Genomic DNA, 14,353 nt, shown 5'->3' on the forward strand with positions numbered 1-14,353 from the left:
AACTTCTCTGCCGGCATTCCGGATCAAAGTCAAGGCTAAATATCCTGAGATAGCCACGAAAGCACTAGAAACGTTGCTTCCATTTCCAACATATCTCTGCAATGAATGCAACGAAAACAGGAACCCCCATCGAGTATCGCTGTCTCCCATCACCCCTCGATAGGACCGTCTTGTTGCAGAGAAACAAGCCCAGGGCTCCCACTGATTCAGCGATACTGGTGTGTTGCAATGATTTTATATGTTCATACGGGGAAAATACGTGCTGTGTGTTTAATATCTAAACGTTACTTAAAATGTTATGATGCTATTGACTTATATAACCATATCTCCATATAACAATTACAGCACGGAAACAGGCGATCTCTGCCCTTCTAGTCCGTGCTGAATGCTACTCTCACCTCGTCCCACCGACCTGAACTCAGCCCTTAACCCTCCATTCCTTTCCTGTCCATATACCTATCCAATTTTTCTTTGTGATATATTTATGCGAGGAAAATATGTGCTGTGTGTTTAATATTAAATTTGTTAGATAAACCCTTTTAGAAATGAAATTGAGTGTATTAGCCACTTATCACCTATATTCTGGTTGTGGTTAACCCCCTCCTCCCCGAACAGAATCGGCAAAAGTGATTTGTAGAAAAAAATAGGCACGTACACGAATGCGCAAGTCACGCATGCGCACATGTGCCCGCGCAAGACTTCATGGTCATTGTGGTCTTTCTCTGGGTAAACCCAACAAACCCAACTGCTACTCTTGTCTGTTGGCAACCCTACCCCCCCACCTCCGGTCGGCTGGTCCACAAGAATATTGTCAATATGAAACCGGTCCGCAGTGCAAAAAAAGGTTGGGGTCCCCTGATGTAGACAACATCCGCAGTCTTTCCTTCATCTACTTTCTTGGTAACCTCCTCGAAAAACTCTACAAGATTCATTAAACACGATTTACCATGCACAAAGCCATGCTGACTATCCTTAATCAGCCCTTGGCTGTCCAAATACTTGTATGTCCGATCTCTCAGAACACCTTCCAATAATTTACCTACTACTGATGTCAGGTTCACTGGCCTGTACTTTTGGAGCCTTTTTTAAACAACGGAACAACATGAGCTGCCCTCCAATCCTCCAGCACCGCACCATGGCTAAGGACATTTTAAATATTTCTGCCAGGGCCCCTGCAATTTCTACACTAGTCTCTCTCAAGGTCCGAGGAAATATCATGCCAGGCCCGGGGAATTTATCTACCTTTATTCACTGTAAGCCAGCAAGCACCTCCTCCTCTTTAATCTCTATATGTTCCATGACACTGCTGCTTGTTTCCCTTCCTTCCATATACACTATGCCAGTTTCCTGAGTAAATACTGATGCAAAAAAACTGTTTAAGGTCTCCCCCATCTCATGAGGCTCCACACATAGACGACCACTCTGATCTTCTAGGGGGACCAATTTTGTTCCTTCCTCTCCTTTTACTCTTGATATATTTACAGAAACCCTTCGGGATTACCTTTACATTATCTGTCAAAGCAACCTCATGTCTTTTTGCCTTCCTGATTTCCTCCTTTAGTATTTTCTTATATTTTCTATACTCTTCAAGTACCTTGTTTGTTCCTTGTTGCCTGTACCTGCTATACACCTCTCTCTTTTTCTTAACCAGATTGCCAATATCCCTTGAAAACCAAGGTTCCCTATGCCTGTTAACTTTGCCTGTAATCCTGGCAGGAACATACAAACTCTGCACTCCCAAAATTTCACCTTTGAAGGTCTTCCACTTACTGAACACATCCTTGCCAGAAAACAACTTATCCCGATCCACTCTTCCTCGATCCTTTCTCATTTCCACAAAGTTGGCTCTTCTCCAGTTTAGAACCACAACACGAGGACCAGACCTATCCTTATCCGTAATTAACTTGAAACTAATGACATTATGGTCACTGGACCCAAACTGTTCACCTACACATACTTCTGTCACCTGACCTGTCTGGTTCCCTAGATTCTCTGGATCAAGTATTGCATCCTCTCTCGTAGGTACCTTTGTATACTGATTTAGAAAACTTTCCTGAACACATTTGACAAACTCCAAGCCATCTAGCCCTTTCACAGTGTGGGAGTCCCAGTCAATATGTGGAAAGTTAAAATCCCCTACTCTTACAACTTTCTGTTTCTTACATTGGTCTGCTATCTCTCTACAGATTTTCTCCTCCATTTCTCTCTGACTATTGGGCAGTCTATAATACAACCCTATTAGTGTGGTCACACCTTTTCCGTTCCTCAGCTCCACCCATATGGCCTCTGTAGACAAGCCCTCCGGGCTGTCCTGTCTATGCATAGTTGTGATATTTTCCCAGACTAGTAATGCCACTCCTGTCCCTTTCATCCCTCCCCCTCTATCACGTCTGAATCAACGAAACCCTGGAACATTAAGCTGCCAGTCCTGCACCTCCTGCAACCAAGTCTCACTAATAGTAATAACGTCATAATCCCACGTGCCAATCCACGCCCTAAGCTCATCTGCCTTACCTACAATACTCCTTGCATTGAAATAGATGCACCTGAGAACATTTCTATCCGAGACCAGTGTCACAGTCTTGTGGCAGATAATTCATTCCTGACCCTTGCTAAAATTGCGTAGTGCACTACTCCATTGATGGGAGGATAATCTGAATCCATTTCACCACAACAGTTCATGATCTTGCATACTAATTTGCATTTCTGTTTTCCCCTCTTATCCACTGGATACAGACTAAGAAGCAGAGTGTGTTCCTCAGTTTTTGACATTGTTCTGGCACAGAACATCTATTTTATATTATTTAAATACATGAAGTGTAAAAACATGTTGTGTATTTTCTTACAGCTTGTCTCATGTGGATTGTTAGAGACATTAAAGTTTAGTGTGTTAGAGCTACAGGAACATTTGGATACCTACAATGCCAAAAGGGAGGGAGCTGAGCAGGTGAGCTACATTTACTGTATATTTGCAGTTTCTTTTGATTTATGTAGGACAGTGTTTATAATCAGACTTAGAGTATTTCAAATGTATGGAATGCAGTTTTTTTTTTAAAAATGATACTTCAGCTTAACCAAATTCCTTTTCCCTCTGTTAAACAGTACATGCCAGTAGGATTGTGAAATTGAGCAGATTTTTAACATTGTGAAGAATTGATGCACTTTCTTTAGAACACCAAGTATTAGAAATACAATAGAACTTATTAAATCTTCCACAGCAGAATGCATGATGTTTATTTATACATTTTACACTGCTTACTTCATGTAAAGGCACATAATCTGTTCCTTTAGGTGATATCAAATAAATTTTGTTTATTCTATACATCTGCAACAGATCATCAGTTATTTTTAGGGTTAGCTTTTATTCAGACCATCTGTTGTTTAGGTTGTTATTGTGATACTTACAAACTCGAAGATCTCATCTACATTTTCCTTTGTATGAATTGCAGTGTATGGTTCATAATTAGGAATCAATATTTTTTGACCTGCTGGGGTGGTTAAAACTTTTTCTGTCAAAACTATACTTACAGCATGGTTAGAGGTTGGTGAGATCAGTAAGTTGAAACAAGCAGCCCGAATCTCTCTTGGATGTTTACTTAGAGTAATTTATCCACTTTTGGTCTACAGACTTGTTGAAGATTGGGTAGACTTGGAGAAAAAACAAAAACGTATACTATCACTATCTATTAAAGGAGAACTTGACAAGATTATGTCTACAGTATTGGGAGTGAATCATGAAGAACAATAATAAAGAAAACTGCAAAGTGTCCAGTCAATCTAGCATTACCAGAACAAATGAACCCTTGTTTTCCATATCTCAGAAAGTCTTATTTTCACCCAAAAGTTTCAACAGTGTCACACTCAATTGCCTCCTTTGAAAGTCCAGCCCAGGTATTTATTCTGCTACACACAAAACACAGTGTCTTGAAAAAGTATTCAGCCCCCATAACTATTTTCACTTTTTACTGTCTCATTTTCTAAATTGAAATAGCCACAAACCAACCTTGTGAGGCTGAAAAAGTAATCATACCTTTTGTAATTACTATGCTAGCTTTCCTCAGGTGCAATATACTATATTACCTTACCAACTCGCCAATTTGTTGATGTAGAAAGTTGGAGGATCTCTTGTTTTCAATTAATTCACCAGATTAAATATCCCCACTCTCTGTAAGGTCCAAAAGTGTAGTAGATTTTCAGCAGACCAAACCAAATGAAGACAAAAGGACATTCAAGTCAAGTCAGAGTAATTATAGAGATGCACAAAACTGGGGACAGTACAGGACCAACTCAAAGGCATTGAACATACCTCGGTGTACAGTGTAGTCCATCATGACAAAGTGGGGAAAAAATGAAACAACAGTGCCTAGGTTGGGCTGCTCCTCTAAACTTAAGTCACCAGAGAAGAATGGCACTTGTAAGAGAGGCTGTTATGACGCCAACAGTCACTCTTGAGTGAGCTGCAGAAGTCAGTGGTTGTAACTGGAAATGAAGGTTACACAATCTGTAAGAGCTTGCACAAAACGGGTATTTATAGAATAATGCAAGGAACAAATCCTGGCTAAAAAATAAAACATGATCCTTGCCTGTAAAGACTTCGCAAAGCATCACTTAGAAGATACTGTAAAGATGTGGAAGAAGGTCTTGGGGTCAAATAGACTAAGTTGGAACCTGTTGACCTCAACACTAAGCGATACATCTGCCATAAATCTAATACTGTGCATCAGCCAGGTAACGGCATCTCTACTGTAAAGTATGGTGGAGGTAGGATCATGGTATGGGGATGCTTTTCAGCAGCAGGGACTGATGGAACGATGTGTGTTGCTAAATACAGAGAGATCCTAGATAAAAATATGCTAGCCTTTTCCAGAAAGCTTAAACTGGGGAGGTGGTCCGTCTTTCAACAAGGCACCAACCCAAAGCATACTGCTGGAGCAACCATGGAGTGGCTTCAAATGAAGAAAATTGATGTCCTTGAGTGGCCCAGTCAGAGCCCTGACCTTAATCTGATCAAACATCTCTGGCAAGTCCTCAAGACTGCAGTCCACCACTGCTCCCCAGTTAAAGCTCCCCAGCTTGAGGAGTTTTGTAAAACTAAATGGGCAAATCTTGCTCCATTACGTTGTGCAAAGCTAATAGAGACTTATCCGAAAAGACTACTAGCTGTAATAAATATGGGAGGTGATTCAACAAAGAATCGAGCAAAGGGGGATGAATACTTTGAACTGCTGACATTTCAGTTTTTGAATTTTTAGATTTTCATGTTTTACAATTTTCTGTTTTTGGGGCTCTACTGTGGAGGGGGAGGAGCATGTGATTCACAAATTAAAATTCTCTGTTAAATTGATCAAAATCTCTGGTTGTAATACTCATTTATGTGAACAAAGGATTTAGGGCTGAATACTTTTACATGGCTCTGTAGATATATCAAAGCTGTGTGCAGAATCAATTTTTTAAGCTTCTCCCGAAGTAGTCAAAATTCAATTTATTCTTTTAAGAATCTTGCCAGGTAATCAGCTTATTGCAGTTTAAGTAGATTCAGGAGGACATTAATTTAGATGCCCTTTTTCACATTGCTTCCAGAATTTGAATATCCTCATTTCAATGCACTAAGCAGGTCTCTACATAGCATTCCAGCTGTTTCTTTCGCAATGCCATATAGCGATTTACCATCACCTCCTGAAGTTTTTTATTTCTCTGTCTACTTGTACTTAAATCCTGTAAACCTTTGTTACTGATACTGCATTACAGTAGTGTTGATTTCTGGAATTTATCCATTAACACCACTAGACTTTTCCCTCCATTATATCAATGGCAAAGAGGCAATAACTTTATATTATTGCTGTTACATTCCCTTCCCAAGTTATATATTAACCTCTTGATAATAGCACTTCCACTCCTCCAGTCCACCACCTTCCAAACCTACAGGGAAAGGATGGAATGGTACAGGAACCATGGTGTACGAAGGCAGTTGAAAATCTAGTCAAGAAGAAAAGAAAAGCTTACGAAAGGTTCAAAAATCTAGGTAATGATAGGGTTCCAGAAGATTATAAGGCTAGCAGGAAGGAGCTTAAGAATGAAATTAAGAGAGCCAGAAGGGGCCACGTGAAGGCCTTGGCGACTAGGATCAAGGAAAACCCAAGGCATTCTTCAAGTATGTGAAGAGCAAGAGGATAAGAGGCGAGAGAATAGGACCAATCAAGTGTGACAGTGGGAAAGTGTGTATGGAACTAGAGGAGGTAGCAGAGGTACATAATGTATACTTTGCTTCAGTATTCACTACGGAAAAGGACCTTGGCGATTGTAGGGATGACTTACTGCAGACTGAAAAGCTTGAGCATATAGACATTAAGAAAGAGGATGTGCTGGAGATTTTGGAAAGCATCAAGTTGGATAAGTCACTGGGACCAGACAAAATATACCCCAGGCTACTGTGGGAATTGAGGGAGGAGATTGCTGAGCCTTTGGCAATGATCTTTGCATCATCAATGGGGACAGGAAAGTTTCTAGAAGAATGGAGGGTTGCAGATTTTGTTCCCTTATTCAAGAAAGGGAGTAGAGATAGCCCAGGAAATTATAGACCAGTGAGTCTTGCTTCAGTAGTTGGTAAGTTAATGGAGAAGATCCTGAGAGGCAGGACTTATGAACATTTGGAAAGGCATAATATGATTAGGAATAGTCAGCATGGCTTTGTCAAAGGCAGGTCATGCCTTACGAGCCTGATTAAATGTTTTGAGGATGTGACTAGACACATTGAAGATAGAGCAGTAGATGTAGTGTATATGGATTTCAGCAAGGCATTTGATAAGGTACCCCATGGCAGGCTTATTGAGAAAGTAAGAAGCATGGGAACCAGGGGGACCTTGCTTTGTGCATCCAGAATTGGCTTACACATAGAAGGCAAACAGTGGTTGTAGACGGATTATATTCTGCATGGAGGTTGCTGGCCAGTGGTGTGCCTCAGGAATCTGTTCTGGGACCCCTTCTCTTCATGATTTTTATAAATGACCTGGATGAGGAAGTGGAGGGATGGGTTAGTAAATTTGCTGATGACACAAAGGTTGGGGATGTTGTGGATAGTGTGGAGGGCTGTCAGAGGTTACAGCACGACATCAACAGGATGCAGAACTGGGCTGAAAAGTGGCAGATGAAGTTCAACCCAGATAAAGTGTGAGGTGGTTCATTTTGGTAGGTCAATTGTGATAGCAGAATGTAGTATTAATGGTAAGACTCTTGGCAGTGTGGAGGATCAGAGAGATCTTGAGGTCCGAGTCCATAGGACACACAAAGCTTCTATGCAGGTTGACTGTGTGGTTAAGAAGGCATATTGTGCATTGGCCTTCACCAGCCGTGGGATTGAGTTCAAGAGCACATGGTGTGAGCAGAATTATCTGCAGCTTAATGTGAAAAAGATTAAGGAGCTGGTGGTAGACCTGAGGAGAGCTAAGGTACCGGTGACCTCTGTTTCTATCCAGGGGGTCAGTGAGGACATGGTGGAGGATTACAAATACCTGGGCTACGAATTGACAATAAACTGGACTGGTCAAAGCACACTGAGGCTGTCTACAAGAAGGGTCAGAGCCGTCTGTATTTCCTGAGGAGATTGAGGTCCTTTAACATCTGCCGGACAATGCTGAGGATGTTCTACGAGTCTGTGGTGGCCAGTGCTATCATGTTTGCTGTTGTGTGCAGGGGCAGCAGGCTGAGGGTAGCAGACACCAACAGAATCAACAAATTCATTCGTAAGGCCAGTGATGTTGTGGGGATGGAACTGGATTCTCTGATGGTGGTGTCTGAAAAGAGGATGCTGTCCAAGTTGCATGCCATCTTGGACAATGTCTCCCATCCACTACATGATGTTCTGGTTGGGCACAGGAGTACATTCAGCCAGAGACTCATTCCACCGAGATGCAGCACAGAGCATCATAGGAAGTCATTCCTGCCTGTGGCCATCAAACTTTACAACTCCTCCCTTGGAGGGTCAGACACCCTGAACCAATAGGCTGGTCCTGGACTTGTTTCATAATTTACTGGCATAATTTACATATTACTATTTAACTATTTATGGTTTTATTACTATTTATTATTTATGGTGCAACTGTAACAAAAACCAATTTCCCCCGGGATCAATAAAGTATGACTATGACTAAGAGCTGAAAGGTGATGTTGCAGCTATATAGGACCCTGGTCAGACCCCTCTTGGAGTAATGTGCTCATTTCTGGTCACCTAGCTACAGGAAGGATGTAGAAACTATAGAAACGGTTCAGAGTAGATTTACAAGGATGTTGCCTGGGTTGGCAAGCATGCCTTATGTGAGAATAGGTTGAGTGAACTTGGCCTTCTTGGTGAGAGGATGAGAGGTGACCTGATAGAGGTGTATAAGATGATGAGAGGCATTAATCGTGTGGATAGTCAGAGGCTTTTTCCCAGGGCTGAAATGACTAACACAAGAGGACACAGTTTTAAGGTGGGTACAGAGGAGATGTCGGGTAAGTTTTTTTACGCAGAGTGGTGAGTGCGTGGAATGGGCTGCCGGCAACGGTGGTGGAGGCAAATACAGTAAGGTCTTTTAAGAGACGCCTGGATGGGTACATGGAGCTTAGAAAAATAGAGGGCTATGGTAACCCTAGGTAATTTCTAAAGTAAATACATGTTCAGCACAGCATTGTGGGCTGAAGGGCTTGTGTTGTAGGTTTTTTATGTTTTTCTATGTTTCCTCTTGACTCCTTTAAATGATGTTTTGGTTTTCATGTCACAAATTCTGCAGCCATCTACCACTACCTTCATCATCATTATCATCTTCTTCTACAATCTTTGGGGGTAAGCATAATTTACTTCCATTATAAATTGTGGGTTCTAAGGTGGCTGATGAGGGCATTGTTGCATGTCCGGACTGTGCCACTTGTAGGCTCAGAGGTGTTTGGCAGCAAGACTTTCACTGGGCTTCCATACCAAGAGATGAGGCTCATAGTTCCATGCTAGGTTCTTTTGGAAGAGGATTCCCATGAGTTGCAAATTTAATTTACTGATTTTAAAAAACATTGAAGTATTTGCTCTGATTTCTAGGTAATTTCTTGTTGTGTAGAGGCTAGAGTAACCAGCCTATTTTAAAAGTTTGCTGTAGGACAAACAAACCCTTTATTTACCCTAAACCAGTTCCTCAGAAACTCTCCCTGTATTCTTATTTCCTTTCTTTCTTGAAAAATCTAATATGAATCTGGGGATTTGGGTGTGATATTTACATACAGATTTGAGGATGTGATGGAGGAAGTGCAATAAAGATTCGGCAGGAAAGGTGAGGCATTCTGGCCGTGTCCGATCTTGAGTTTAAAAGAATGAGAAATGATCTCATTGAAGTACACATTTTTTTGTAACTATGTCTTTCAATGATCATGATTATATGTGTGGTGTGTGACTGGTGGTACTGTGTATTGCACTTTGGCCCCAAAGGAACACTATTTCATTTGGTTGTATTCCTCCATATGGTTGATTGACAATTAAGTTTAAGTTGATGTTTGCCCATTCCTGGAGTGTCTAGAATTAGGAACCACTGTCCCAGAAGGAGGAGTCAGCTACTCAAAGCAGACAGAAGAAGTCAATCTTTAAAATTTTCTTCTGAAGAGGGCTATGAAGGCTCAGTCACTGAGTATATTCAAGATAAAGGTTGATAGGTTTTTGGATATTAATGGAATCAAATGATACACGGTCAGAGCTGGAAAATGATGCTGAGGTAAAAGATCAGCCATGATTTTACTGAATGGCAGAGCAGTGCAAAGAGCCAAATATCCTATGCTGCCTCCTTAATCTTATTTCTGGAGGATATGGGAACAGAAGGAGATGAATGAAGGCAGAGGAGAGAGAAAGAAGACTTCAACCACTCTGTTCCAGTATTTTTTAAAAATGCACAGGAAATCCTGAGAATCTGAAGAGATGCTGAAAAAACTCAGGCAGCATCTGCAAATGAACACAAATAGTTAATATTGTAGGTTGTTGACTTTTCCAATACAATGCAAAAGGGTAGTTATCTGAAAACATAGAATGCTGTATTCATTCGTTAGAGCTGTAAAGAGCCAAGTTGGAAGATGTGATTCTATTATTGGGCTTCACTGGAATGGTGAGTCAAGTTGGGAATGAAAGAATTGAAGTCCAGGATTAACCTTGTGGAATGAGCAAATGTGTTTGGCTAAGTGAACACCCAATTTGCATTTGGTTTTCCCATTCAGAGAAAACTACATTATGAACAACTTAATGTAGTGCATTAAATTTGAAGAGGTACTAGAGAATAATCTGAAAGAAGTGTTAGGAATGTGTGAAGAGATAATAATGTGGGTGCTGCTTTTTTTTCCTGCAGTTCCATGGGGAAGAATGATGATACCTTGAGCCACTTTTTTTTAAGCATTGTTTGTTTTTATTTTACTTTTCTAGCATTTACAATGTTTTACTTCTATTGTGATTTGTATCTCCCATGTTCGATTCCTTACCTAATCATTCTGATGAAAGGTTATTGACCAGACATTAATTCTCTTTTTCAACAGTTGCTGTCTGAATAGCTGAATATTTTCAAGAGTTTTTAGCTTCAGATTTCCAGTTCCTTAAGTTTAGTTACTTTCCCAACATGGACAATAGTGTATGTGTGCTTGAATCGAACAGATATATAACCTATTCTAAAAGTTCAAAGTAAATTTATTATCAAACTACACTATGTCACCATTTACAACCCTGAGATTCATTTTCATGTAGATTCACTGGTAAAAGTTTCTATAAAGAAGTTGAGATAGTTTGATAAATAAACTGAATCAATAGTCATGAATGCCACATACATATATAAATTATGCAAATCAAATTCTTCTCTTCCATGCTCCCATTTCTGTTTCTCTGGCAACAAAATCAGCATTGTCACCTTTAGCATTTGACCAGTGGAGGATGGTGACAAGAGGATCTGCTATATTTTACAAGCTACTCTGTTGACTCATAAATTTACTCTTCAATTAAGTTAGGTCATAGAGCAAGCATATTAAGATTTACTAATGGAACTTAGAATCCATTCACTTATTAAACAGACCCTTCCTTTCTGGAGTGCTCCATCATTCTTTCACAAGCCATCAAATATAATTGAATGAATCCAATAGACTTAAATTGATTAGATGAAAATGTTTATCTCTTATCAGTCACCAAAAGTTGACATTTTGAGCAGGGTTGGTGGTAAATACCTTACATACATGTCCATAAGGAAACAATATTGCACATAAGATTAAAGTTACCATTTCTCCTTGACAAGTTATAAGAACTTTGCATGAAAAATATTATTAGACCTTATTTTCAAAAGTACCAATTATTTTAAGTCTATCAATTAGAATAGATCATCTGGGTACAGGAATAGATCTTCCACACATTATTTTCAACAGGGAGCTAAAGTCTTCTAAAACAGCTCCTTACTCTATGAAGTATTCTGTTGATTCTTGCACAAGCCATCACATATAATTGGTTGATTCTGGTGAACTTCTTAAATTGATTAGATGAAGAATTGTCTTCCTTGCCTGTCACTGAAAATGGTGTTTTTCAGCAGAGCTGGTTTTGGGACATGTACCTATTGTGTATATACATACCCAAAGCTGCTGGGGTGGGCATCTGTTTTCCCTCCTGAAGAAATACATCATTTGAATTTACAATTATGATTCCTTGGGTGGAATTCTGTCGGTATACCTTAAGTATTTAGTCACTAGGAAATGACGTCACACCCATTTTTAAGTACTCAAGTATTCAAACTTTTAACTCAACTGTGTCATCAATAATCAAGTAATTTTAGTATGAATATGCAGATGCTGGAATTCTGAAATAAAGCAGAAGCTTAGGCAGCATGTATGGAATGCAAAGCAGAGTTTCAGTTCAGTGACCCTTCAAAACCACTTTCACTCGTGTTCTGATAAACGGGATCCTGGAGGACAGCTTCAGCAATGATGCTATTGAAGCTGTTATTCATAGAGTGGTAGCTGAATATTCTCAGCTTACTTTGCTTAATAGGCTTGATTGACCAGCAGGTAAGGTTTATCAGTGACTGGGAATGTTGTGATTTGGGGGTGTTTAAGTAGCGTGTTGGTTTTGCTCTACGAGGGAATTCTTGGTCTAGTTATGCATAATTTATCTACAAGTAATTACATTATTGAAGTTTTCAGTGACTGGGTACATTTTAAAGTTTTGACTTAATTGATTTTTTAAAATTTTCTTAATGCAGTGGCTGGAAAACTGTAAAAGGACTTTTGGTGCAGGGGATAATCTCCAAAGAATCAATAGAGGTGCTCAGGTGAGGGTCTGCATTTTTCCATTCTTCTCACACTCCATCCCTACTCCCATATGATGCATTAATCTTTCTGCTCTTTGATGTTAAGGAGGAGCACTTAGAAGAACTAGAAGGCTGGGCTTTAGTTTAATTATTTGAAGGTATAATTCCCCAGACCAAAGACTTTATGGTAGCTGGTTTTATCCCATACAAGTTGATTATTCAAAAATTTATTATATATTGTTGGTATCATTTTCACTAGTGTAGATAATTGTACAGATTTCCTCCTGTAGCTGAAACTACTACTACTATCTTTATTAAAAATTGAGCCTATAGGAAAGCAAGCTGTGGCCTACCCTTTGGGAATTATGTGTGTTATATAAATATGCCTATTTTTTATCTGTAAATATGATGAATTTGCTGTGGCATCATAATTTATTTGTGAATAATACGATAGCTTTTTGATCCATATCTTGACTATGTTTAGCTTAATGTGGATTTGAAGTTAGGTTTAGACAAGTAGATATGGCTACTACATAAAGTCTCTGAAATGATTTAGAGTTAATATCTGGTTGATAATTTTCCACTGAAAAGTTCTAATAAGTTTGTTTATCAAGTCATATATGTAATTTGCGAAAGAAACAGATTCAGTTGCCTTTCACTTTGTTTTTCCATAATACAAATGGGATTTGTTAATCAGTCATATCAACAGTGCTATTATTCATCCTTAGATACAGGCATAAGTTAAAGGATGACAATTCGCTGTGAGAAGTAAGATACTGCCATAGAAAATTGGCTGCCTTCAATTCAGAATATGTCATTTTTTAACTGCATTATTGGCAATGTGTTCTTAGAATCCTAACAGGCCCATTCATTATTTCAACTGTATTAAGTTTGGTCATTTAAATTCATGTATTGAAGAAATTTGGAATTAAGTGATTTCAATAAATTTTACATTGCTGTATTGATGAACCATATAACATCCATAAATGTTCAGTGTTGATATTTATAACCATCCTGTTATGTAGCACAGAAGAAAGCTGCCTAGCTCATTGCGTCTCTACCAGCTTCGCTAAGGCATTTGAAAACATGCAATACCCTGTATTTTTCTTGAACCTTATGTCTTTTGCAAAAAAAATTATCCATGATCCTTTCATAAGTAATTGTCTCGCCACCTCCCCTTACAAAACGTTTCATCCTTCAACAAGAATTCTTCCACCTTTTTTTGCCATCTTATTCATTTTGGACTTACAGAGTTTCCTCACTAACTCATGTGTTCCCTAGTAGTTTTTTTTAAAGTAACAAATCTTCACAGCCATATGGCTCTCCCGCCAAATTTAGCAAAAAAGTACTAACGCCATAGTGATACATCTTTGAAATTCTCATGATGTTTGTTTTATTTGTTGGGTCAGTAAACTGTGTATGTTAGTTCATTACATCAAAAACATGATTATACTAAGGCAGGGTACAAGACACTTTGATCTGCAAGCACCCAATGGATATGTACAGTCTAGATCTGGCCTAGTGAACCAGATGAGAATTTTCCTTTTTGAAGGGATAGCTGGAGTAGTAGACAAGAACATGTCTGTAGAGATAAAATTTGGACTTGATAGTGAACAAAATTATTGTTAGCTAAATAAAAATCTCATGGAAATGAAGACATGTTATTAAAGATTATAAAATGCCTGAGTGGTGGGAGTCAGAGAGTAGCATTGGATAGGTACTCAAATTGACAGAGTGTGCCTTGTGCTCTTTTGTCACAATAAGTATTGCGGCTGCAGCTATTCGTGTTTTACTGTTCATGATTAAAAGCCATGTATCCAAATTTGATGTCACAAAGATAAATGGCTTTGTAAGTACTATAGCATTAAATTACAAAGAGATATTAAAAGATTAAACAAGCAGACTGATTGTGGTAAATGGATATCAGTGCAGGCAAGTACAAGGTCATTTGTTTTGGCTCATACACTCTAAATATTAACAAGTTCATAACCAAAAGAAAATTCCAGCTTAAAATGGCATGATCAGATAAAGAAAACAAATAGAATGCCAGCCTTGTCTTGACTAGAAAATGGTAG

The 14,353-nt window shown here is 39.1% G+C and overlaps 1 protein-coding gene across 17 annotated transcripts in view; it reads left to right on the forward strand.

Annotated features, from left to right (window-relative positions):
* fryl (furry homolog, like) overlaps nt 1-14,353 on the forward strand; it is a 376,544-nt gene that overhangs the window by 343,649 nt on the left and 18,542 nt on the right. For all 17 annotated transcript variants that reach the window (XM_063043177.1, XM_063043178.1, XM_063043163.1 and 14 more), the window contains 2 exons: nt 2,849-2,947; nt 12,231-12,299. In XM_063043177.1, coding sequence (XP_062899247.1) covers nt 2,849-2,947; nt 12,231-12,299 — 168 coding nt within the window. The remainder of the gene's footprint in view (nt 1-2,848; nt 2,948-12,230; nt 12,300-14,353) is intronic.

The sequence above is a fragment of the Mobula hypostoma genome, chromosome 3 (genome assembly GCF_963921235.1).
Source record: "Mobula hypostoma chromosome 3, sMobHyp1.1, whole genome shotgun sequence".
Lineage (NCBI taxonomy): Eukaryota > Metazoa > Chordata > Chondrichthyes > Myliobatiformes > Myliobatidae > Mobula > Mobula hypostoma.